The sequence below is a fragment of the Oncorhynchus gorbuscha genome, linkage group LG15 (assembly GCF_021184085.1).
Source record: "Oncorhynchus gorbuscha isolate QuinsamMale2020 ecotype Even-year linkage group LG15, OgorEven_v1.0, whole genome shotgun sequence".
In the NCBI taxonomy this organism is placed as follows: Eukaryota; Metazoa; Chordata; class Actinopteri; order Salmoniformes; family Salmonidae; genus Oncorhynchus; species Oncorhynchus gorbuscha.
The window spans coordinates 43,941,470-43,967,088 of NC_060187.1; the positions used below are offsets into that span (position 1 = coordinate 43,941,470).

Here is a 25,619-nt window from a genome sequence, read left to right on the forward strand (position 1 = left end):
TCATCATTATGGGGTATTGTGTGTAGATTGAGGAAGAAAAAAAACATTTAATCAATCAATCACAAAATGTGGGTAATGTCAAGAGGTCTGAATACTTTCCAAATGCACCGTACATACGTACATAAATACGTAGTCTTACATCTCCTCCTTTTAGCCAAGTTGTGTCTGAATATAGTGTTTTTGGGTCCATATTATTATAATGGACTTGGTAAGTGCTATAGACAGTTGAGCAGTGGTTCTTTCCCAGTGTTTGCATGAGTCTGCAAATAGGCCTATCTCTTGCTGAGGTCAGACTGCTAGTCACCCCTAACCACAGAGCAGCTCCTCCAAACACAGCGATAGATGCAGCCTCCTGTGTATTGAGTGAGGCGAGAGTGTGTTTGTACACGCACATGCATATGTATACACATACACACAGACAGATACTCACACGCGCACGCACACACACACACACTTAATACTCTCTCTCACACACATACACACAGACAGATACTCACACACGCACACACTCTCTCTCTTCCTGTCACACACACACACACACACACACACACACACACACACACACACACACACACACACACACACACACACACACACACACACACACACACACACACACACACACACACACACACACACACACACACACACACACACACACACACACACACACACACACACACACACACACACACACACACGCACCCAGCTGGAATACAAACATGAAGTGGAGGAGGGTAGAGCTTTAAGCTTTATTCATGGGTTCCAGTCAGTTGCCTCCCCAATAGGGGAGCCAGCCAGGCAGGCAGGCTTCCTTATCAAAAGAGCCCACAGCCCTTTCTGCCTCTCAGTGGCTCAGAGCAGAGCGACAGCAGCACACAGCTTTACACCCGCTGTATCTGCCATGGACCAGAGTAACAACAGCTGCGCAAGCTAGCCATGCAGACAGTGTCTCAGCACAAAAACACAATAGGATGAGCTACAATTGGGCCCAATTGTACCCCGACTCAGCTAAAACATGTTGGAAAAAAGAATATAGTGGAAATTATGAAGGAAATAAGTGGTGGAGGCTGGACTGCTAGAGTACTGGTGTATCACATTTATTCATTGGCGTAAAAAGGCAAGCCATTTTACCGTGGTGAGCAGTAAGCTTCAAGAGTAGAGTTTGTTGCCTGGGGCTTCAACACAGAGGAGAATGATTACAACATTACGGCGTCTCCGCATATGAGAAACATTTTGGAAATCACCCCATTATAACTATATTCAGTTCTACCAGGTCATTTAAGAGGGCCATCAAATTAATGGGATTGCACTGGGTGCCTAGTGCCTAGTAAAGATCGACGATGTCAAGCTTACGACGACGTTTTGCTCAGGAACAACTCCATGATGAAGTGTCATAATCATGATGGCACTTAGACACATAACAGCTACATAACAGAACAGCTATTAGAGAGAAGAGGGCTTCGGGGGAGGAAGGAATGGAATATGAGAGAAATGCACGAGGGATGGTAGTGAGTAAAGAGAGGAGCTGTAGAGAAACCCAAAAGGTACAGGTTGGGGGGGGGGGGCTTTTAAGTAATTACAACCTGTACCTACTGGTAAAGAGAAATGCATAGCCTTTCAATGTAATGATGTAATGGCATTCAGCTCCTTTTCCCTCTTGTGGGACTGAGGTGGGGGGCTATATAGGCTGAGATAGGGATAAATTAATTACCTAAAGGTAGGGAGCCAAATGACCTTTTTCTGATTCATCCATCCCTCTGCCTTTTTCTGATTCATCCATCCCTCTGCCTTTTTCTTATTCATCCATCCCTCTGCCTTTTTCTGTTTCATCCATCCCTCTGCCTTTTTCTGATTCATCCATCCCTCTGCCTTTTTCTGATTCATCCATCCCTCTGCCTTTTTCTGATTCATCCATCCCTCTGCCTTTTTCTGATTCATCCATCCCTCTGCCTTTTTCTGATTCATCCATCCCTCTGCCTTTTTCTGATTCATCCATCCCTCTGCCTTTTTCTGATTCATCCATCCCTCTGCCTTTTTCTGATTCATCCATCCCTCTGCCTTTTTCTTTTCGATGGAAGGAGTTCAGCAGCGGTCACACGGCGCCACCTCTATTATTAATGGCGGCACACATTCCTCATGACTCAACATGACTGTCACAACTTCCCTTAGCCAATGGGATTGGCTGAATCTGAATTGCCTGAAGTGAACCCTTCGCTAGGCTAAGCTAAACCCATATGCCGTAACTAACTGGAGGGCTAGTGGATTTGAAAAAGTCATCAAACTGTTGTTTTGAGGGTGAAATTTCAACCCAATGATTGTTATCATTGTAACCAATTTTCGACTTAGACAAACCATGTATAAAAAATGTTGAATTTTTACCTTTGTAACAATTTCAGATGTTCAACGTTATACCAACTATAAAACACAAACAACAAACAATAGGTTCGGCAGTACCTCCTATTGGAGAATTGATCTACAGCTATTAATTTGGTCTGCCATCCAGGGTTTTAACCAAGTCCAGCTTTTATATTTGTCACTGACTACTACCAATGTGTTATCGTGAGAATGATTGTTGAGAGACCTTTTAATAACCAAATATGTTTACCGTTGCTACCAAAGTCATTCCTAAAGGTAGGCTTAACAGAGAACCAGACACATCTATCCAAGCAGAAGACGTATCTCCTTCAAATGTTGATATTTGATTGCGCTGACAACCAAACACAATTCAATATCCAGTTTGTCTACAAATGAATGATTGATATGTTGGATTCTCGTCTCCAGCTCAACCAAATATCAAAGTTAAAGAAACTAAAATCAAATCAAACTTTAAATGCACTTTAACTAATGACCTGGATCAAATAAAATCAAACTTAATTTAAAGTACAATTTAGAGTTTGATTAGATTTAGTACTATCCTTAAACTTTTGGGGGGTTGAGATCGAGACGTGAATCCAACATGTCAGTGATTAAATTGGTTGTCAACGCAACCAAATATCAACACTTGAAGGAGATGTATCTTCTGCTTGGATAGTTCCATCTGTGCCACTTAGTCTGGCTTTAATTCAAGTTTTTTCAAATTAATGTTGGATTCACATCTCCATCTCAACCAAAAATCTAAGTTAAAGAATAGGCCTAAATCAAATCACTTTACCCTTTATTCTTATTTGAGATGGAGATGTTTTATTATTTTTCCTTTATTTAACTAGGCAAGTCAGTTGAGAACAAATTCTTATTTTCAATGACGGCCTATGAACGGTGGGTTAACTGCCTGTTCAGGGGCAGAACGACAGATTTGTTCCTTGTTAGCTCTGGGATTTGAACTTGCACCCTGTTGGTTACTAGTCCAACGCTCTAACCACTAGGCTAGCCTGCCACCCCTGATGTGAATCCAACATATAAATGATTCATTTGTAGATAAACTTGTTGACGTCCAAACAATTCAAAATCACTTTGCAATCCAGTAAATAGCCTATTGACAAGTTAACAAATGGTATGTTGGATTCACGTCTCCAACTAAACCAAACATCTAAGTTAAAGAATAGGATTAAGCCAGTGGCTCAGATGAAACTATCCTGCATTGTCAACCAAACACAATTCAATCATATTTTTCTAATACAGGAAATAGCCTAAAGTTAAGACTATTTTACAAACTAATGTAACAGTATTTATTCAACATTTTGAGGCTAGACTAATGTAACTATAAATGTCTTCTTATGTAATCATAGAAATTGCATGTTCAATATAGCATGCAAATGTTGCAGATCTTGAAGGTCTTGAATAGCATTGATCACTTGCACAATGTACATTAATTGAATGTAATCTCAACTGCAATCCAGGTCATATGGTTGTGCACAGTGATAACACATTAAGTTGTGGCATAAATACAAATATCAGACATTGTATTCCCATTTAAACTTTGTTGTGCTTTTAAAAAGGTTGAAAGCGCAGCTAACACGTTTAGAGGACATCTAAACCAAAAATCAGACATTGTTCTTCCATTGGAAATTGGCGTTGCGTTTAAATGGTATAAAGCACAGCGATAACACGTTGGGAATTCAACAAACCTCTGGCTGTCTTTTTGAGTGGGCGAATAAAGTTGGAAATCTCATTGTTCAATGTCTCAACCAAATAGGACGCACATTCCCACATAGAAAGGATGTGGCGTTCCCCGTGGGACACGACATTTTTCTTGACAAAGCTGAGCCTAGAGTTTACAGTCTGTGAGGAGGCCCAAAGTGTGACAGGCAGAAAACAGCTAATCCTAGCCACAGGGAAAACATCTAGCTGTCAGTCAGGGTTGTGATGATACACTGTTGGCCTTGCTGCAGGTGCAGGGTGGATTCGTTTGGCTTCAACAGATGCCAATCTGGGTTTTGACATGTTGTACTACAGTACCGGTGTCTGTCTAGACTGTGCTGCAGGTCAGATGTGTCACTGTCTGCTATGCAGTTCACGGTCCGTCCATTTTGTACAGTAAGTTTGAAACTGTACAGTCTGACCCACTATCCCTCTGGCAAGAAGCTATTGGAGTCCATACATGCCCCTCCCCCCACCACACCATAAGAAATCATCTATTATGGGAAACACTGGTTATTTATTATGCGCTGGCGTCGGACTCTGTGCATGCAATAAATAGTCTGAATCTAATGAGATCTCCTCTGGCCCATAGATTCCTGTCTAACACGTCGTTCTCGGGGCTGACAGGGCCGGTGTCGGTGCAGAGGAACCTGTCCCGGGTTCTCACCTCTCAGCGCTTCCACATCTGGAGCCTGCGGCGGGATGCGGTGGGCCAGCCCACCTGGGTGACGGTGGGCAGCTGGGAGGGGGGCCGCCTGAAGGTGGAGGACCAGAGCCTTTGGCAGGGTCCCAATGGCAAGGGCCACGACCGGGGGGAAGGCCAAAGGAGTGGGGGCCGGTGGCAGCCAGGCATGCCTGTGGCAGACAGCCGGGTGCGGGTAGTTACCCTGGTGGAGCACCCCTTTGTATTCACGCGGGAAGTCGATGAGGACGGGAACTGCCCGGCGGGACAGTACTGCCTGGACGCAGGGACGAACAGCTCGGACATGCTGGAGAGCTACTTCAGCGAGCGTGCCTCGGGAAACTCTACCTTCCTGCCCACGGACTACAGCAAGTGTTGCTACGGATACTGCATTGACCTGCTGGAGAAACTGGCCGAGGACTTGCGCTTTGAGTACGACCTGTACATCGTGGGTGACGGGAAGTATGGAGCGTCGAAGAGCGGCCGCTGGACAGGGCTGGTGGGCGACCTGCTCAATGGCGTGGCCGACATGGCCGTCACCTCATTCAGCATTAACTCAGTGCGTAGTCGCGTCATCGACTTCACCTCGCCCTTCTTCTCCACCTCGCTAGGCATCCTGGTGCGCAGTAAGGACACAGCGGCGCCCATTGGCGCCTTCATGTGGCCCCTTCACTGGTCCATGTGGGTGGGTATCTTCGTGGCACTGCACATCACCGCCCTCTTCCTCACCCTCTACGAGTGGAAAAGCCCTTTTGGCATGACGCCACACGGACGCAACCGCCTGCGGGTCTTCTCCTACTCGTCGGCGCTCAACCTGTGCTACGCCATCCTGTTCGGCCGCACAGTCTCCAGCAAGACTCCTAAGTGCTGGACGGGTAGGTTTCTGATGAACCTGTGGGCCATCTTCTGCCTGCTGGTGCTGTCCAGCTACACAGCCAACCTGGCCGCCGTCATGGTCGGCGAGAAGACCTTCGAGGAGCTCTCGGGGATCCACGACGCCAAGGTGAGACCCACACTTAATAGTTATTTTAATGTTGTCTGTAATTATTTGTTTTGATTATTAACTCTTTCCCCTCTCTTTCCCCCATCCCAATCTCCCTCTCTTCCCCTCTCCCTTCCTCCTCCCTCTTTTCCTCCCTAGCTCCACCACCCGTCTCATGGTTTCAGGTTTGGGACGGTGAGGGAGAGCAGTGCCGAGGAGTACATGAAGAAGAGTTTCCCAGAGATGCACGAGTACATGAGGCGCTACAATGAGCCCACCACACCTGATGGAGTGTCCACCCTCAAGTAAGAGATCAAAACATATACAAACCCACTCATGGAAAACTACAGATTGGGCAAGATTTGTTCCAGGCCTACACTACATAGCCGATTCAGCTAATCAAGGTCCCAATGAGCAGCTGCTTCTGAAGTAGGTTTCCAAGAGTAGGATTGTCCACAGCACTCCTGCTCTATAGCCAAAGAAATGCTATTTATTTAACTAGGAAAGTAATTTAAGAACAAATTCTGATTTACAATGACAGCCTACCGGGGAACACTGCCTTGTTCAGGGGCAGAACCACAGATAATTACCTTGTCAGCTTGGGGATTCAATCCAGCAACCTTTCGGTTACTGGCCCAACGCTCTAACCACTAGGCTACCTGCCACCCCAAATTCTTGTGAGTGCTTATAAGCATTGTTGAAGTTATTTGTCTAGAGGTGGATAAAGTAGAACACAGAGTAGATAGATACTTTCTCTGTCAAGAAAGAGTTTTGAATTCTCTATCTTCCTCTCTCCCTCCTACGGGAGAAGTGTTTGTTGTGGTTCTCAGACTTAAGTCTGTCATCCAGGCAGACAGAAGAGAAAGGCAATGGAGAGGAGAGCCCAGTGGTATTGCTTCAAAAAAAGATGAAATGTGAAAGGGAGCAAACACAAACAAAATGGCTCTCTAAACAGGGTTGAACTTCAGGTGGATGGAAGAGGTTATAGTTCAATTCAAATGAGGAGAGAGCTGGCATTTGAGCTTGTGTGTGTGACTGTGTGGAATGTGGATCTGCCTATCTTTGTTTTGTTAGATCTTTTGACTATGCTAGCCAGTAGCCATATACAGATATTTTTTTGTATTGTGTTGCAAATACTTACTTTTAAGGGCAAATCCCTTTGAATACAATCACTTTTTGACAGCACCCCTTTTTATTTGAACGAAACCTTCTGTACATATTTACCCATTATAGAAGTGGTCAGAAAGTGAGTTTTTGGATCTGAATGCCAAAACATTGAAGAGATAAAGGTGATCAAAGTTGACCTATTTTGCATAACCCACCATACCATGAGACATCCATCTCTTCATCACTGGAAAAGATAAACAGTTGAGATTGATATTAATTAAAAGCTTAAAAACAAGGTTGTCAAACAACGTTGTAATTTATTGAGAGAAAAAAACTGTTTTAATAATACATTTTTAAAAAATGGTTTATTATTAATTATTCATTATTAATCGTCAATTATTTAAAAACGAATAAACTTCTTTTTTTTCATATTCGCATATGTTGTTGCTTAGACCATATTATACATCATCTGAGGTTTTTGGGTTGTGGCTGCCATCGGCTGAGACACAACGTGCTCTTGAATATAGGGTGAGTGTCATGTTTTGGCTAACAAATGAACTAAAATGGGAATAAAATTGAAATTGGTACCACAAAGATGTTTTGAGGCCCACACATCAGAGAATATTGACTTCAATGGGAATATCTGTTGGCTTAAGTTATACTGTCAATTCTCCATTAGAAACGTATTGAAATCAAGGAAATATAGATAGAATAGATATGACCATTTGTGTTAACATTCGACAGCGGATGGACCGGTGGCCATCTCCGAGATAGTAATTAAAAGTTACGATTTCAATTTGATTTCAATTTCAGTGGAGCACCAGCTGAATTGCAGTGTTCTGAAGGAATAGGTCCATTCTACGAAATATATTTATACAACTGAAATGACAACCACCCTCTATTTAAGAGCACATTGTGTCTCAATCAATGGTGGGCACGACACAAAAACCTCAGATGATGTAAAAATAGGTTCTAATTTACGTTAAAGGTAAAAATAAAAAAAAAAAACATAATTTATTTTCAAGAAATTATGAAATAGTTTGACAACCCTGTTTGTAAACTTTCAAATGGTGTCAAACTCAACCATTTATCTTTTCCAGTGATGAAGACATGGATGTCTCATGGTATGCTGGGGTATGGAAAATAGGTCATCTTTGAGCACCTTTATCTCCTGAATGTTTTGTCATTCAGGTCCAAAAGGTCACTGTCTGACCACTTCTCCCATGGGCAAACATATATGTGAACCGTTGTTTAAATCAAAAGGGAGGATGACAAAAGGTGACTGAATTTAAATGGATTGAGCCTTAATTACACTAGACCTATATGGATATGGCTATATTTAAATGTTTCTTACAGAAGAGAAAAGGGAAAGCATAACCATTGTAGCAATTGAAAAGGGAACAGTTTGGAGATTATGGGACAATTATTAGACTAAAAGTGAGGACACCACACTGAATCCAAATTGTAGATTTTATCCAAACTGTAGATTTTATGTGAATTTTACATGTACTTTTCGCCATATTTGTTTTTGAAAATACTCTAGATACATTCATTAACATGATAAGAATATTCTTGGAAAATTTGACAACAAAAAAATGAGAAGTGTTTGAGTGAGAGGTCTAACTGGTTTTTCGAAGTGGCCACACACCTCTCCAAAGAGCACACAGTTCCTTAGTCATTTCAATGCACTTTTAATGACTCAAAGAAGCGTCTTCAACTACAAGGTGCATTTCTTAACGGATGTTCCACTTGTAGTTGTTTTCGTTGGAACACGGCCCTGCTTCTTCGCCGTTACACAATTACTGTTGCTGTTTACATAATTCAAAAAACGGTGAATTATAAATTCGCCATCTGGGTCAGGCGAGCAAATCAAATCAAATCAAATCAACTTGCAAATCAAATCAAATTCAATTTTATTTGTCACATACACATGGTTAGAAGATGTTAATGTGAGTGTAGCGAAATGCTTGTGCTTCTAGTTCCGACAATGCAGTAATAACCAACAAGTAATCTAACTAACTGTCTTATACACTGTGTAAGGGGATAAAGAATATGTACATAAAGATATATGAATGAGTGATGGTACAGAGCAGCATAGGCAAGATACAGTAGATGGTATCGAGTACAGTATATACATATGAGATGAGTATGTAAACAAAGTGGCATAGTTAAAGTGGCTAGTGATACATGTATTACATAAGGATGCAGTAGATGATATAGAGTACAGTATATACGTATGCATATGAGATGAATAATGTAGGGTATGTCAACATTATATTAGGTAGCATTGTTTAAAGTGGCTAGTGATATATTTTACATCATTTCCCATCAATTCCCATTATTAAAGTGGCTGGAGTTGAATCAGTGTCAGTGTGTTGGCAGCAGCCACTCAATGTTAGTGGTGGCTGTTTAACAGTCTGATGGCCTTGAGATAGAAGCTGTTTTTCAGTCTCTCGGTCCCAGCTTTGATGCACCTGTACTGACCTCGCCTTCTGGATGATAGCGGGGTGAACAGGCAGTGGCTCGGGTGGTTGTTGTCCTTGATGATCTTTATGGCCTTCCTGTGACATCGGGTGGTGTAGGTGTCCTGGAGGGCAGGTAGTTTCCCCCCGGTGATGCGTTGTGCAGACCTCACTACCTTCTGGAGAGCCTTACGGTTGTGGGCGGAGCAGTTGCCGTACCAGGCAGTGATACAGCCCGAAAGGATGCTCTCGGTTGTGCATCTGTAGAAGTTTGTGAGTGCTTTTGGTGACAAGCCGAATTTGTTCAGCCTCCTGAGGTTGAAGAGGCGCTGCTGCGCCTTCTTCACGATGCTGTCTGTGTGGGTGGACCAATTCAGTTTGTCTGTGAAGTGTACGCCGAGGAACTTAAAACTTACTACCCTCTCCACTACTGTTCCATCGATGTGGATAGGGGGGTGTTCCCTCTGCTGTTTCCTGAAGTCCACAATCATCTCCTTAGTTTTGTTGACGTTGAGTGTGAGGTTATTTTCCTGACACCACACTCCGAGCTCACTTTAGCTCAGTTACCTTAGCTTTCTTGGGAACAGGAACAATGGTGGCCCTCTTGAAGCATGTGGGAACAACAGACTGGGATAGGGATTGATTGAATATGTCCGTAAACACACCAGCCAGCTGGTCTGCGCATGCTCTGAGGGCGCGGCTGGGGATGCCGTCTGGGCCTGCAGCCTTGCGAGGGTTGACACGTTTAAATGTTTTCCTCACATCGGCTGCAGTGAAGGAGAGTCCGCATGTTTTAGTTGCGGGCAGTGCCAGTGGTACTGTATTGTCCTCAAAGCGGGCAAAAAAGTTATTTAGTCTGCCTGGGAGCAAGACATCCTGGTCCATGACAGGGCCAGTACTAAAGTTTTTCATTGTTGCCGGTCTTGGGCCGCATTCTTTGCCTCAAGCCATGACAAGTGGATCTTCTTGAGTTCTGCTTCTAGACACCTGCGCCAGGTCATTGTTGGACGTCCCCTTCTTCACTTGCCTTGAGGATTCCAAGGATTTGCAATGTTCTCCGGGCCTCTCTGGGCCGTGTGACCAACCCGTCTCCACTTCCACTCCGAAACAGGCTTCTGGTTGATTTTCTTTACAGGTCCATATTAGAGATCCGCATAGGCAACCAATATGAGCAGGATTTGTTTGAGACAGGAGTTTACAAAGACCTGTGGCTTGTGTTCCAAGCTCAGTTGCAAAATAACTCAATACAACTCCTCTAAGTGGATGGTTTGATGGATGGTTTGATTAAACAGCCAAAGTGCCAGAAAATTGCCAGTCATATTCACAGGCGATTTCTTACCCAAGAGGTCATCCACTCCTTACAATTGAAGGCAGATGACCCGAAAGCTGACACACATAACAATGTGCTGTTTTGACATCTTGAGCCTGCATTACAACAGTTCCCATGACCCATAATCCTCTCTGGTTCAGCCAATGTGCCTAGTCAGGGGTCACGCCATAAAAGAAGTCGAGTGCCTGATTTGGGTGTTCTCCCATTTTGCCATTGCCTCAGTCAGTGTACTCTGCATTCATTCCAGTCTTGTTTGGTCAGACAGGCGATTAATGGCTTTGCTTTACTATTCTCCTTCTGCCCAGTTTCGCCAGCGGTCCCCCATGTACACTGAGACATGAAGTATAATCATGATGGTAACGAGGCTCATGTGCTACATCTGGAATGAGGGAGGAAATGTCCCCAAGGCCGGATGAGGTACAGAGACGAGTGTTTGTGGGGACTGGTAAAAGGTGTGTTAGGGACATAGCCTGTTGGGTGTGTGGTGCGTAGGATTGGGACATGATCTATTTCAAACTTGGCCTTTTTGGTTTGTGGCGATTGGGACGTGGCCTATTTTGGTGTGTAGCCCTAGCGTTTAGGACATGACTTTTGTTGTCGTGCGTTTTGTCCCCTGTTCTCTGTCTATAACCCCTTCTCCCTGTGTGTTGAAGGGTAGATCCCCCTCAGCTTGATGCCTTCATCATGGACAAGGCCCTGCTGGACTACGAGGTGTCCATCGACGCAGACTGCAAGCTGCTCACCGTGGGCAAACCCTTCGCCATCGAAGGTAAGAAACCCCTGTGCACCCCAACACAGTATTGTTTTGACCTCACACTTGGTGGCTCTTATCTTCTGTTGTGTGTATATGCTGGCTGTATGTCTGCTTGTGCACGTTTATGTGTATGTGCGTTACAATGTATATTTATTTTTATGTGTGTGTGTGAGAGTGCCCCGGTGTATAGGTGGGCATGCACTTGTTTGTCTGTGTGTTTTGTATTCCCCGTCCTCTCCCTATTTTTAAGTTCGCCCACATCTCAAATTCACATTCTTTTGATTTGAATACGTAATTATTCAAATATGTTTGCTGCTATTTTGTCTGAATCAACACCACACCCCTGTCTCTGAGAAACCGGGGCAGGATTAGATGAAATAAGTGGAAAGAGATTCCCGCGCCTCGCCTTTCTGTTTTTGTCTTTCTGCATTGCTGCTCCCATATTGTCCGCGCATTAAGGTTCTCTTTTCACCGTCAGCCTTTTCTATAGCAGTTACTAATGGCTTCCGGAGACCCACAGAGTGTGCAGGCTTTTACTCCAACCCTGCACGAAACGGAAGGAAACAGCATGAAACAGCGTGAAATGGAGACATACTAGTACTTTTTTAAATGTTGAACTAAACGTAATTTGCGTGCCTTAACAACACAACCCTAATTCAGTTCACCAAGGTCTTGATGAGTACTTGGTTGTCTGTATCAGATGTATTTGTGCAGGGTTAGGTCAAAAGCTAGCATGCCCTGTGGGTCTCAACTTCAACCAGGATTGAAGAGCACTGTTTCAGAGAAGCATCCCTCCCTGACCCTGACCCAATATCGCATACCTACTGAGATATGGAATCAAGGAGCCGGGCTGTAAACTTGAGCTGTCATAAGATATTGATGTGGCTTATTTAGTTTCCATGGGACATGTCACTTTCAATTGAGAGGTGGGGAGCGGAAATAGAAGGATGGGGAAGAGGTGGAACAGTAGTGGAAGAGGCTGTCATCTGGACGCTGTTTTTATTAGACTGAAAGGGCAGGCCTGCGGTGTTGGCTATGTAGAACGTCAGCTCATGCTGTGTATTCAGATTCATCACTGGGCAGGATGCACACACACACACACAGATACACTCACACACACACACACAGATACACTCACACAGATACACACACACACACACACACACACACACACACACACACACACACACACACACACACACACACACACACACACACACACACACACACACACACACACACACACACACACACACACACACTCACACACACACACACAGATACACTCACACAGATACACACACACACAGATACACTCACACACACACACACACAGATACACTCACACACACAGATACACACACAGATACACACACACACACACACACACACACACACACACACACACACACACACACACACACACACACACACACACACACACACACACACACACACACACACACACACACACACACACACACACACACACACACACACAGAGATACACACACACACACAGAGATACACACACACACACACACAGATACACTCACACACACACACACACAGATACACTCACACACACAGATACACACACACACACACACACACACACACACACACACACACACACACACACACACACACACACACACACACACACACACACACACACACACACACACACACACACACACACACACACACACACACACTCCTGATTGGTTTTTTACCTTTTCCTCCTGAAATGTTCCTCCTTTTTACACATTTTGTTACGTTACAGCCTTATTCTATAATGGATTAAATTTTAAAAAATCTTCATCAATCTACACACAATACACCATAATGACAATGTGAAAACAGGTTTTTAGAAATGTTTGCAAATGTATACAAAATAAAATAATAATACCTTATTTACGTAAGTATTCAGACCTTTAGCTATGAGACTCGAATTTGAGTTCAGGTGCATCCTGTTTTTGATCATCCTTGAGATGTTTCTACAACTTGATTGGAGTCCACCTGTGGTAAATTCAATTGGTTGGAAATTATTTGGAAAGCACACACCTGTCCATATAAGGTCCCACAGTTGACAGTGCATGTCAGAGAAAAAACCAAGCCATGAGGTCGAAGGAATTATCCGGAGAGCTCCGAGACAGGAGTTTGTCGAGGCACCGATCTGGGGACGGGTACCAAAAAATGTCTGCAGCATTGAAGTTCCCCAAGAACACAGTATCCTCCATCATTCTTAAGTCGGAGACGTTTGGAACCACCAAGACTCTTCCTAGAGCTGGCCGCCCGACCAAACTGAGCAATTGGGTGAGAAGGGCCTCGGTCAGTGGAGGTGACCAATAACCCAATGGCCATTCTGACAGAGCTCCATAGTTCCTTTCAAAAGGACAACCATCTCTACAGCACTCCACCAATCATGCCTTTATTGTTGAGTGGCCAGACGGAAGCCACTCCTCAGTAAAAAAAGCACATTACAGCCCGCTTAGAGTTTGCCAAAATGCACCTGAAGGACTCTCAGGCCATGAGAAACAAGATTGAACTCTTTGGCCTGATTGTCAAGCATCATGTCTGGAGGAAACCTGGCACCATCCCTACGGTGAAGCATGGTAGTGGCAGCATCATGCTGTGAAGATGTTTTTCAGTGGCAGGGACTGGGAGACTAGTCAGGTTTGAGGGAATGATGAATGGAGCAAAGTACAGAGAGATCCTTGATGAAAACTTGTCCAGAGAACTCAGGACCTCAGACTGGGGCGAAAGTTCCCTCCTCTCAATATGCAGGTTTTAAACTCATGAATTTTGTCTGCCAGATATCTTTCATGAGACTAAGTCAATCAAATTGCATTTGACTCAAGTTGTTTCACTGCTTTCCTGAAAAGAAACCCCCCCCCTACTAATTAATGGTAGCACTTCTTTTACATCACAATATTTCATGAAACAGCCTTGTGAATACTTGATTACTTGATCAACTGGTTTCTCTTGCGAGGTGATTTTTCCAGGTGAGTCATTTCACAAGTCAAGAGGGATTTTTGTGTGGAACCAGATTGACACCTTCTCTTTTTATGTACAGTAACTCTTGCTCTTTTTCCCTGGGTTTTGAGGTGAGGAATATTCCTCCATTTTGGGCCCTGACCTCTAGACAGTCATCCACAATAAAACAGTAATTGGGGTTTTGCTCAATTAGACCTCTTCGAGCTCATCTCTCCCCTCTGCTAATTGTATTTTCTACCTTCCCTCGCTCCTCTATTGCACTTTATCTACATGGTTCCTCACGGTATTCATTACTCCATCCAGTATCATATCACGCACACACACACACACACACACACACACACACACACACACACACACACACACACACACACACACACACACACACACACACACACACACACACACACACACACACACACACACACACACACACACACACACACACACACACACACACACACACTCTCTCTCTCTCTTTGGTTTGCAGCTCATACTCTATTTATTCATTTCCAGATACTAAAACAATTTATCCGCAGAAATGCAGCAATGAACTATCGCTTCAAACAGAGTTCACTCGTTCGAAAGACTTTCTGAATCTCTGTCCCCGCCTCTTCGGGGTTTTATTTGTCTCCGGTGTTTGGACTGAGTCGTAATGGGCTACAGACAGTGGACCTGGCAGGTGATTAAAGCCACCCAGTATTTAATGACTGCGATTCAAAGCACAACATCGTCATTAACACTGGGCCACAGGGACGTCTGTGCCAGCGCAGGGGGCCGACTCTGTTGGCTTTATGAGAAACAGAGGGATGTTTATTGGATCTCCGATGCATTCATTAAGAGTATTAGACTGAAGCACATGCTTTACACAACGTAGTAGTTCATCTGTTTTTACCTGTTGTAGCTGGCAGTCAAACAGGCAGGCAAACAGGCGGGCAGGCAGACAGACCGAGACAGACAGGCTGTGAGAGAGATAGACATGCACGATCACATACGCATATGCGCATATCCTCATTCAAAAACGCCTTTGACAGTGTGTGCGTGTGTGCTTGACTGAGTGTGTGCGTGTTCGTGTGTGCGTGTGTGTGCGTGCTCGGGCAGTCTCGCTCTGATGAAACGTGTTGATGTCAGAGCTTGTCTGGCATCTGTCATCTTGACTGGGAGCGGTAGGTGGGAGTGAGGGAGAGTGGGGGTGGGGGTGGAAGGGGAGATGACTGACAGACATTAGCCATGAGGGATGAGGGGATGGATAGGCAGAGGTAAACCCCTCCATTGATTAAATACCATTTTTGAGATGGACGGAAGGGATGAAGGAGGGAAGAAGGGAGGAGGGAGAGGTGGAATGAGAGTTGTTGTGTCTCAATGATCCTTGGGTTCTCACTCTCTGTTTTATCCCCAGCCCACCAAAACTCATTATTAATTCTGCTGTCAAAGCCAACACACACACACACACACACACACACACTCCTTGTCATTAGATAATGGATGTGCCGAACACTCCACTTTTTCTTTGTCCTGTTTCTGTCTTCCTCCATCAATCTTTCTTCAAACTCCCGTTGCTACCGACGACCACGAGATGGGGATTTTTTTTCTCCCTCCCATCCTTCCACGTAAAATCAAGAATCCGATATCGAAAATCTCATTCACAAAATGTCATTAAGAAGTTCAAAGGAGTAAAGTACAGGAACAGCAGTACAGGTAGAGGAGGCATTGTCCCATGTTACGGAGTGACATGGGGGCTGAACTCTGGTTTAGCTATAATAATAACCAAAGCCCTGTGTGTCCCTACTGAAAGGGTTGAAGGTAAGGTCATCCGATTTGGGTTGTTATGGATCAGAAGCGTACCGCGGTTTCGCAGGGCTCCCTCGCAAGGTCTGAGCAAGGCCCCCCCTTCCCCATATAGCTAATCTCATGCTATTCTACACATTTAACCATGAGGCTGAGAGAAAATGTTGCAGCGTTACAGCTCATTTCTTATAATTCCATGATTTGTTTTGCCATGGTTTATGACGTGTTCATATCCTTAGGCGGAGAGGAGGAGAGGATCCAGACTAGGTCTGCCAGTTAACTCACTCGGCATGAAGTTTGGAAGGATACGAGTGTAGGCCGCTGCTCAGTTCTCCGCCTAAACAATTGAAAGAAATCTTTAAAGCAGTTAGGGCATTTGAAGTGGAATGGTGTTAAAATGGATACCTCCAAAATAAAGTCTGTTTATTTAGCAGATGTGAGACACTGTCCGTGTCAGTGTTTCTACCCAGATGGCAAAGCCATGAGACTTGTGGTAAAGAAGGGAACTTTAACATATTTACATGCTGACATTGGTAACAGGTTGTTTCCCTCCATAACCACCCTTTTATAATTGTTCTTCATTTGTTTGCGTCTCACGATATCTTACCCTTGCCTATTGTACCTACTTTTATGTAACAAATGGTTGAATCCTTCCTTCACAGGGCAGTTCTCTTTTGTAAAATATACTTTTCATCTCAATGGGATCACCTGAACAAATAGAATTAAACCATAGAAATAATCAAATAATCTCATCTATACTCTTAGAAAAGAAGCTGCTATCTAGAACCATAGTGGAGAACCCTCTGAAAATATATATTTTTTTATACAAAGTTCTACGTGGAACCCTTTTCACCACCAAAGTGTTCAACCCAGAACCAAAAATTGTTCTGCTATGGGGACAAACGAAGAACCCTTTTTTGCTAAGCTTGTGGTAGTTATTTTATTTTCATTCATTTCTAATAACTACAATACCCATTGTACTATTGTACTATGCTTTCTTCCCCCCACCCCCACCCCCACCCCCAGGCTATGGAATAGGCCTCCCGCAGAACTCCCCTCTGACCAACAACGTGTCAGAGTTCATCAGTCGCTACAAGTCAGACGGCTACATGGACATGCTGCACGACAAGTGGTACAAGGTGGTGCCCTGTGGGAAGAGGGTGTTCGCCGTCACCGAGGTGAGTGTCTGTCTGTGGCCTGGTCCCAGATCTGTTTAGCCTATCTTGTCAACTTCTATGGCCATCAAAGTCAGCCTGGGCCCAGATCTGCTTGTGCAGACAGCACCAGCAGATCAGGCGCCAGGCTAGAGTGTGGCTGTGGCGGAGTGGCGCCCCCTGTAGGCACACCACATCGGTTGCGGACAGTTGATGGACATTGGGTTTGGCCTTTCTCATACATCTGGACATGTCAAACTGGATGTTTGGCTCTGTTCTAATATCCACACTAGCATACCACCTGATTGAAGCAATGTACTGGGCAGGCATTCTTAGATCTATGCAAGTCTGGGTTGCAGACATTCTTCAGACGGTTTGGAATCCATCAGTGTCAGATGTTTATGGGAAATATTGATTGCTAGATTCTGCCTCTGTGTGTGTCTATGATATCCTCTCAGGATTGTGTGTCATCCTAAAGTTATCCTTTAACCTCAAGCACTTAGCCAGTATAGTACTCCAACTCACGCCTTGTGGTTAGTGTCCGCACTGAGATTAGAAGGTTGGGAGTTTGATCCCCAGCCGAGTCATACCAAAGACTGTACAAATGGGTCCCAATACGTCTCTGCTTGGCACTTAGCATTAAGTAGATATATGGGGGTAAGGCCCAGTGATAGACTAGAGTCCTGTTCAGCGGGTATGCCTGTACATCAAGCTGCCTCGCGCTACAGAAACAGGAGATAGGCTATGAGCTGTTATGAGCTGTTATGACTTGCACAAGGCTACTTAGCTGATCCAGATTGCTTAGCAAGGCTACTAACTTACTGGTCTGGCGTAACTGCCCTGACCCAATGGCTCTGTTAGTATAGACGAGTGTTTATATACATCATTGTCTGTTACTGACTCCATAACTTGTTGTTTGAATCGTTTTACGCTAGTGTTATTATTGTTGCTGCCCTGTTACTGGGACAACCGTCTGGTCCCATCAGCATGACGATGTGGCCTGTTTACCTGTTGGTTCTCGCTCCCCAGACAGACAGACAGACAGACAGCAGCTGAGGACTCTGGGATTGCTTTTCTAATGCCAACACCATATCAGCTCGCACTGATTTGTGGTCTGCACAGACCCATTGAAGAGAAAGTGTGTGGAGAGAGAGAGGCTGTGTGTGTGTGTGTGTGTGTGTGTGTGTGTGTGTGTGTGTGTGTGTGTGTGTGTGTGTGTGTGTGTGTGTGTGTGTGTGTGTGTGTGTGTGTGTGTGTGTGTGTGTGTGTGTGTGTTTCTGTGTGTGTGTGTGTGTGTGTGTGTGTGTGTGTGTGTGTGTGTGTGTGTGTGTGTGTGTGTGTGTGTGTGTGTGTGTGTGTGTGTGTGTGTGTGTGTGTGTGTTTAGGATGGGGGAAACGGTGCTAGAGCGAGACAAGCAGTGATCCTTGCCATCTGTGCAGAAACATCAAAGCCATTCCCAGTCTTGTCATTACCTAATTATCAAATTATCACCCGATTTAACTTTGGGGAGTGACTGAGGGATGGATGGTAGAACATGGATGTTTCCCACATGACAACATCTACCGTTCGTTTCGACTGAGCTGCACAAGACACGACTGACAATAGCGTTTTTTTCTGTTAGCACCGCTAAGGAAAGGTTTTTGGTTTATTGATTTGCCCCGGGTGACGTTCCTTTGAACTGTGATGTCATAAACTTTGACTTTTTTTTTTTTTCCATTTTTTTTTCATCGTGTGCCTGGCCATGTCGGCCCCTTAAAGATGCTCAAATTTAGAATTAGGAATGTAAAAAATATACATTGGCAGACTGTCATTTTCAAGCTGCCTTGGATCAATGTGTGACTGCAGCACAAGTTTTAAAAAACACCCTATAAACCACATATTTTTTTTTTTTTTTTTTTTTTTTCTAGGGTATATCTTTCAGTTTCCTCTATATCTTTCGCAGTTTCATCTATATCTTTCCCAGGTTAATTTATATCTTTCCCAGTTTCTTCTTTCATAGTTTCATCTGTATCTTTGACAGTCTCATTTGCATTTTCCACAGTTTCATCTTTATCTTTCACAGTTTCATCTTTATCTTTCACAGTTTCATCTTTATCTTTCACAGTTTCAGTTATATATTTCACAGTTTCATCTTTCACAGTTTAATTTATATATTTTACAGTTTAATGTGTTTCACTATTTTACTATAATTAGGAGGTCGAGAATTGCTGTGGCCTGCATTGAACAGATTGTTCCATTCCAAATGCTTCCCCTCACACGGATTCTGAGGGGAAAGGCTGAGGGACAGCGGAGTGGGGAGGGTAACAGGGGGAGATGAGCTACGGCTGCCCAGAAACAATATGACGGAGGATGGGCCCACTCTTAAATACATTCGACAGGCTAACACCATCCATTCTCTGGCCCCAAGTTCTAATGGGATGAGTTATCCCCCCTGCATACCAAACACGACTGGATCAAGGCGAGGGAAAGGGAGGGAGAAGGAAGAGGGAGAAGGTAGAGTAGAGATGAGAAGGGAGAGAGAAGGATGGGGGGGTGACCGATGGATGTGGGAGAGGGAGTGAATGAAGTGGGTAAGAAGAAGAGGGAGGGAGAGAGTTATAATGGTGAGGTGGAGGGACAGAGCAAGGGGGGAGCACAGTGGTAGACTGGAAGGGAGAGAGAAAGAAAGGGAGCACAGTGGTGGAGAGAGAAAATGAGAAAGAGGGAGCAGAGTGGCACGAGGCTGAGACTGGCAGCTCCCTTTCTTGGCCGAGTCCCAGAATGAAATGGGAGGAGGGACGGAGTGAAGGATGTCGGGGGGGAGGGGTGGAGGGAGAGATGGGGTGGGCCTTGACTGCACCCCTGGGGTTCACTGTGTCAGCACTTCGGAAACAAGCCTGCCATCGTCTACCCCTTCCTTTCTCCCTCCCCCACACATACGTCCAAACCTCTACAGATAATATCAGAGAGAGAGGCAGGAGGTCTGCATTCGGTTTAGAAGATTTCCTCTGAAAAGTTCTCTCTCCTTTCGGAAAAGTGTCAAACAGTGTTAGACAATGCGGCTGCATAGACACTGAGTATACAAAACATTAAGAACACCTGCTCTTTCCATGACAGACTGACCAGGTGAATGCTATTATCCCTTATTGATGTCACTTGTTAAATTCACTTCAATCAGTGTAAATAAAGGGTAGGAGACAGGTTAAATAAGATTTTTCTTAAGCCTTGAGACAGATTGCATATGTGCGACATTCAGAGGATGAATGGGCAAGACAAAGAATGAAGTCCCGTTAAACGGGGTATGGTAGAAGATGCCAGGCTCACCGGTTTGTGTTAAGAACTGCATCGCTGCTGGGTTTTTCACTCTCAACAGTTTCCCAAGAATAGTCCACCACCCAAAGGACATCCAGCCAACTTGACACAACTGTGGGAAGCATTGGAGTCAACAGGGGCCAGCATCCCTGTGGAACGCTTTCGACACCTTGTGGAGTCCATGTCCTGATGAATTGAAGCTGTTCTGAGGGGAAAAAGTGGGTGCTACTCAATATTAGGAAGGTGTTCCTAATGTTTTGTACACTCAGTGTATAACCCATGTTGTTAAACCTTAACAGGCTAGACGTAATTGTACAACTATGCATATGTACTATAAAACTATGGTGGTGCACTGTACTATACAACGACTGTAATGTATTGCTGTGTGTGCTGGCAGGCAGGGCCACCGTAAGGTGGATACTCAGACAGGGTGCTCACTGCTCACACTGTGCGTCTCAAGCACACACTGTCCTGACTAAAAGGCACTGCATGGGTCAATCCGGCGTCTGCATTGGCCGCACAGCCTTTACAGTGAAACGGCCTGTGCGAAAGGCAGGGCATTCGTACTTTTACACTTCGCGGGGCAGCGCAGAGCTGTTGAGTAGAGCTGTTGAGTAGAGCTGTTGAGATGGAAGTTGTCAAGGAAGTGAGCTTGTGTTGATACAGGTCCTCTGCATTGTTACAACATTTGGGAGGCGCACGGCAATGTGGTACGGCTCCGCAATTGCGTCACACGGAGCCTCCGACCACATTTACAGATGAAGCATTAATTGGCTTTTCGGCTAAATGCCCTCGAAGCACTGCTGCATTTCAAAAAGGGCCTCTGTAGCAGCCCACAGGGTAGAAACTAATCATAGAGTAGAGTAGAATAGAAATAGAGTAGAGTAGAATAGAAGTGTAGGCTTATAGAGATACAATGACAACACAGTAGAATAAACTATAACCAGATAGAATACCAGGAAATAGAATATTCCCGAAGGCAGCCCGTGGCATGGAGGTTGAAGAGATCAGGCATGTGTTACTCAGTGGGCTCACCGCTCGGGTTCCTAATGGTTACACGGTATCATCTATTTCAATTAGTGAAAGCTGGGATCCTCCTCTTTTTAATAGACGCCATCAAAACTCTGATTTCACACGCGATTGCATAGCCTATAGAAATGTTACACAATGACTGGGTTTATAGGAACACTGAGTTCATTCCACACATCAAAAAGCTGTTTGATTTGATTTTCCATTGCATTCGCATTGACGTCAGAGTGATTAGAGGGACAATAGAGCGCTGAGTACCAGGCCATTAGCGACTTGATGGCCGTTAGCAAGTTTTGTCGGCTACCGTCGACCATCAGCACCATTCATTTACAGAGCGCAGTTCTGGAGTGAGTGGCATACCCACTGGGTCCAGACGTCAATTCAACGTCTATTCCACGTTGGTTCAATGTAATTTTATTGAAATGATGTCGAAACAATGTTGATTCAGCTAATGTGTGCCCGGTGGGTAGGTATCTTGACCCAACGGTCATGTGGAATTTAACTCCTGACCGCCGGTGTAGCGGTAATAGGGTCATCGTAATAGGGTCATCGTAGCCCTAGACGCCAGGCTTTTTACATTCTGATTAGTTCTCCTACGCAGGACCCCTCCAGGCCACTCTAGGGGAGGTTGACAATCAATTGACTATATTGTTAACCCCCTGCGTTACATGTGTTAACCCTGTCCAAGTAACCTAACTGTCCCCTCCCTCCCCCTACAGACTCTCCAGATGGGCATCCGTCACTTCTCAGGGCTGTTTGTGCTGCTGTGTGTGGGCGTGGCCACGTCGCTGCTCACCCTGGCTGGGGAGCACGCCTTCTATCACATGGTGCTGCCCCGCATCCGACGACGACAAAAGTACAAGTACTGGCTCCACACCAGCCAGGTGAGATGGAGGAAGGGAGTGTGTGTGAGTGAACCAAAGGAGAGTTTGTGTGAGTTTGTGCAAGTCTGTATCAATATAATATCCTTTCACAGTAAGCCACTGCCTTCCTCCTGTTCCTCCCTCAGTCTAGACTTTTTCATCGTTTCTTTCATTGGCCTTTTTAAAGTGCTCTTTTTTACTTGAACAAATGTGTGGCATGTTTAACAAACTCTATATCTAAAAGCACTTACACTTCACGTATCCACTGTGAATTCAATATTAACAGACCGTTATTGCTTGTAAAATGTTGTTTATGGTGTAGGTTTCTCATGCTCTTGGCTAGACTGTCATTGGGACTATATATCACCTTGGCTGTCATTTGAAAACATTAAGACAACACCGCCATCTGCTGTTGACGTAGATAACCACCATTTTGGAAGCCCAGTCCAAGTTGAGTATTAAAAAGGACTGACATTTCAAATCTGCCTGGCTTAAGTATGCGGAGGTCTCCTAAGCTCCTTCCCCAATTGAGGATTATTAATGAGAGGGGAAAAGTAATTACAATTTCTACGATGGTGTCGATTCTGCACGTTTTGAATAAAACAGTGTGGAGCTTTTCAACCCCCCCTTATCGCTTGGCTGTCAGTGTAACTATAGCCCCATTTATTCTGCAGAAAATCCACCGAGCCCTGAACCAGACCTATGAGGACGTGAAGAAGAAGCAAGACACCAACACAGAGAAAAGGTGACGAAATGGCTGCCTTAAAAAAAAAAAAAAGTATTTACTTGACCTTTCTTCCACGATGAGTGATCTGACAGGACATGGACAGGGAGAATCCATATGGCCCTTTTACCTATCAGCGGTAATGAGAGGAGGCAGTCATATTACTGAGATACAGATTCAAAGCGAGCTAACACACTAGTAGGGCTTGATTTGGCACCAGACCAGTGTCTTTCTTTCTTTACTGACACAAGCCTTTTATCTCCCAGTAGCTGCTGCATCCAGAAGAACCAGCACCCCCAGCCTCCCCCCTGACCCCCTTCTCTCCAGGGCATCGGCCAAGTGGAACAGCGAGAACAGCAGGGACGCTGCAGCCGCTAAGGACAACAAGCGCGTCCACTTTAACCTGGAGACCCTCAACAGCCGCCGCCTGCTGGCCCGGGCCGTGACCAAGTCCGAAGGGGACAGAGGGGGGGAAGGTATCCCCGGGGCTAACCAGGCAACACGTGTCTGTGCAAATGGAGGCTTCGGGACTTCCTTTGCCAACCTGGTGCTCTCCCTCCCCTCCGCCTCTTCTTCATCCATCCCTTCTTCATCTTCCTCCTTGGGCGTTCCTCCAAGGCCAGGGGAGCTACAAGAGCTACAGGAGAAGATCGACCTGATCCGGGATCAGCTAAGGACGGCTCTGGCCAGGAGGGCTGAGCTGCAGACTTCCCTGGCCAAGGAGAAGGCCGCCTGCTCTGCACCCATAGTGTCAGGAATGCCCCCCGTGGTTTTAGCTGCAGCATCCCTCCCCACCTCCACCAAAACCACCTCGTCCCTCCCCTCCACCCGCTGTGCCACCACCATGACAGACCCTGTCCTCAAGGCCCTGCCCACAGTCCGCACAGCCCCCGCCAAACACACCAACGAGAAGAGGTGATGCCTCTCTGGTGTTTGGACACAGACCAATCAATGGTGTAGTAAGGGGTTAAAAGGGGAGGGGTTTGTTGAAAGCAGCTGGATTCCCTTGGTTTGGATGTATCCTTTTCCTGTGATCCTGATGCCGTAGCATGGCAGCTCTTTCCCTGGACACCAACCTTTCAACCTTTTGCTACTGGGTGAAAAATGAAAGAGCTTCTAGGGCAATTCCTTGTGCTCTACGCTGCCCAACTGCCTCATATGGCTGGTAAAATGTGCGCAACCTCAGGCCTACTTGAATACAGTATATCATCCCATGCAGTGGGGCTGGAGGTACCAGCACGCCCACCCATGGCGCTGCATCTGTTCTGTGAACTGAGCCATTCTACTTTCTAGCGCTCACTCCTCTGCCACAGGAACAGACTCCCGCGGAGGAATCAGGAGCGGTGCATTATGTTTTATTTCCTTTGAGATCCGAATCGATATTGTTGACTGGCCTTGATTGACATGTTTTTCAAGAATAAAAGTCTGATGAAAGTGTTGATTGTGATGAAGGTTGAAATGTGAATCCTTGTCATGTGTACTTTGTGTGGTCTGTATTTTTACCTTTCGGGTACTGAGGGTTCAATTTCAGTGATAGAATAACAGGTATTAGGCATGTTTGATGTCTGGCAGTGTATAGAGGGCAATAGTAATGGTGTTTTTTTGTAGGCACCATGGTTGGTTGGGAAAAAGCCTACGGGAAAATTGAGTTGGATAAACGCCAAAAATAAGGTCTGTGGTGCACGCAGGCTTAGGAGATCTTTTACGGTTCGTTCTATGAGAATCTTTATCAGCTAACGTCACTGAGAATTTAAGAATTTATGCAATAAAAAAAATTTGCACACAAAAAGGTCACGTTTAACTGACTCTCAGAACAAAAGATCTTCTAAGCCTGCGTTAACCTTATTTTCAGCATTTATCCCAAAACCCTATTCTTTCCACATAGGAATGGCTGAATGAACCAGGACGTCACTCATTTCTGGTTTTTAGGACTACAAGCTGGCGAGCTCTAGTACACATTAACTCAAAACATGTATTCACATTTAAACAAGTAAACGTGGTGTCATTTCTCCTTTCTGATGTAGGATCCTTTTGTCAAATCAGGGGTTTCCTTTTGAACATGATCCAAATACAGATGTGACATTCATGTGACAGGATTTGAAATATGTCGACATACAATACCCAGGAAGTTCCTATTTTGTGACCAATAAAATTGTTTGATTTTACAAGGGAGGTTTCCTGACCTCAGTGGGACTTCCTGGATAAATAAAAAGGTTAAAAAAATATATATATATTATATTGTGGTGGACAACATACTTTGTGTCTAGGATTTCCATGACCAACACTAGGACACACAAACAGAAATAACCACAACAACGGCATTTTGTGCAAAGAATGTTTCTACTGCACTTGGTTTACTGAACAGTTAAATA

At 44.8% G+C, this 25,619-nt stretch overlaps 1 protein-coding gene across 3 annotated transcripts in view; it reads left to right on the plus strand.

Moving 5' to 3' along the window:
- Window positions 1–24,694, plus strand: part of grin3bb (glutamate receptor, ionotropic, N-methyl-D-aspartate 3Bb) — a 108,005-nt gene extending 83,311 nt beyond the window's left edge. The window contains exons 3-9 of one of the 3 annotated variants that reach the window (XM_046301366.1): window positions 4,673–5,765; window positions 5,904–6,049; window positions 11,297–11,412; window positions 17,212–17,363; window positions 22,380–22,544; window positions 23,198–23,268; window positions 23,514–24,694. In XM_046301366.1, coding sequence (XP_046157322.1) covers window positions 4,673–5,765; window positions 5,904–6,049; window positions 11,297–11,412; window positions 17,212–17,363; window positions 22,380–22,544; window positions 23,198–23,268; window positions 23,514–23,559 — 1,789 coding nt within the window. In that variant the 3' untranslated portion in view covers window positions 23,560–24,694. Of the gene's footprint in view, window positions 1–4,672; window positions 5,766–5,903; window positions 6,050–11,296; window positions 11,413–17,211; window positions 17,364–22,379; window positions 22,545–23,197; window positions 23,269–23,513 lie in introns of those variants that run through there. The other 2 variants (XM_046301367.1, XR_006832106.1) reach the window with 2 other exon arrangements.
- Window positions 24,695–25,619: the final 925 nt, after the last annotated feature.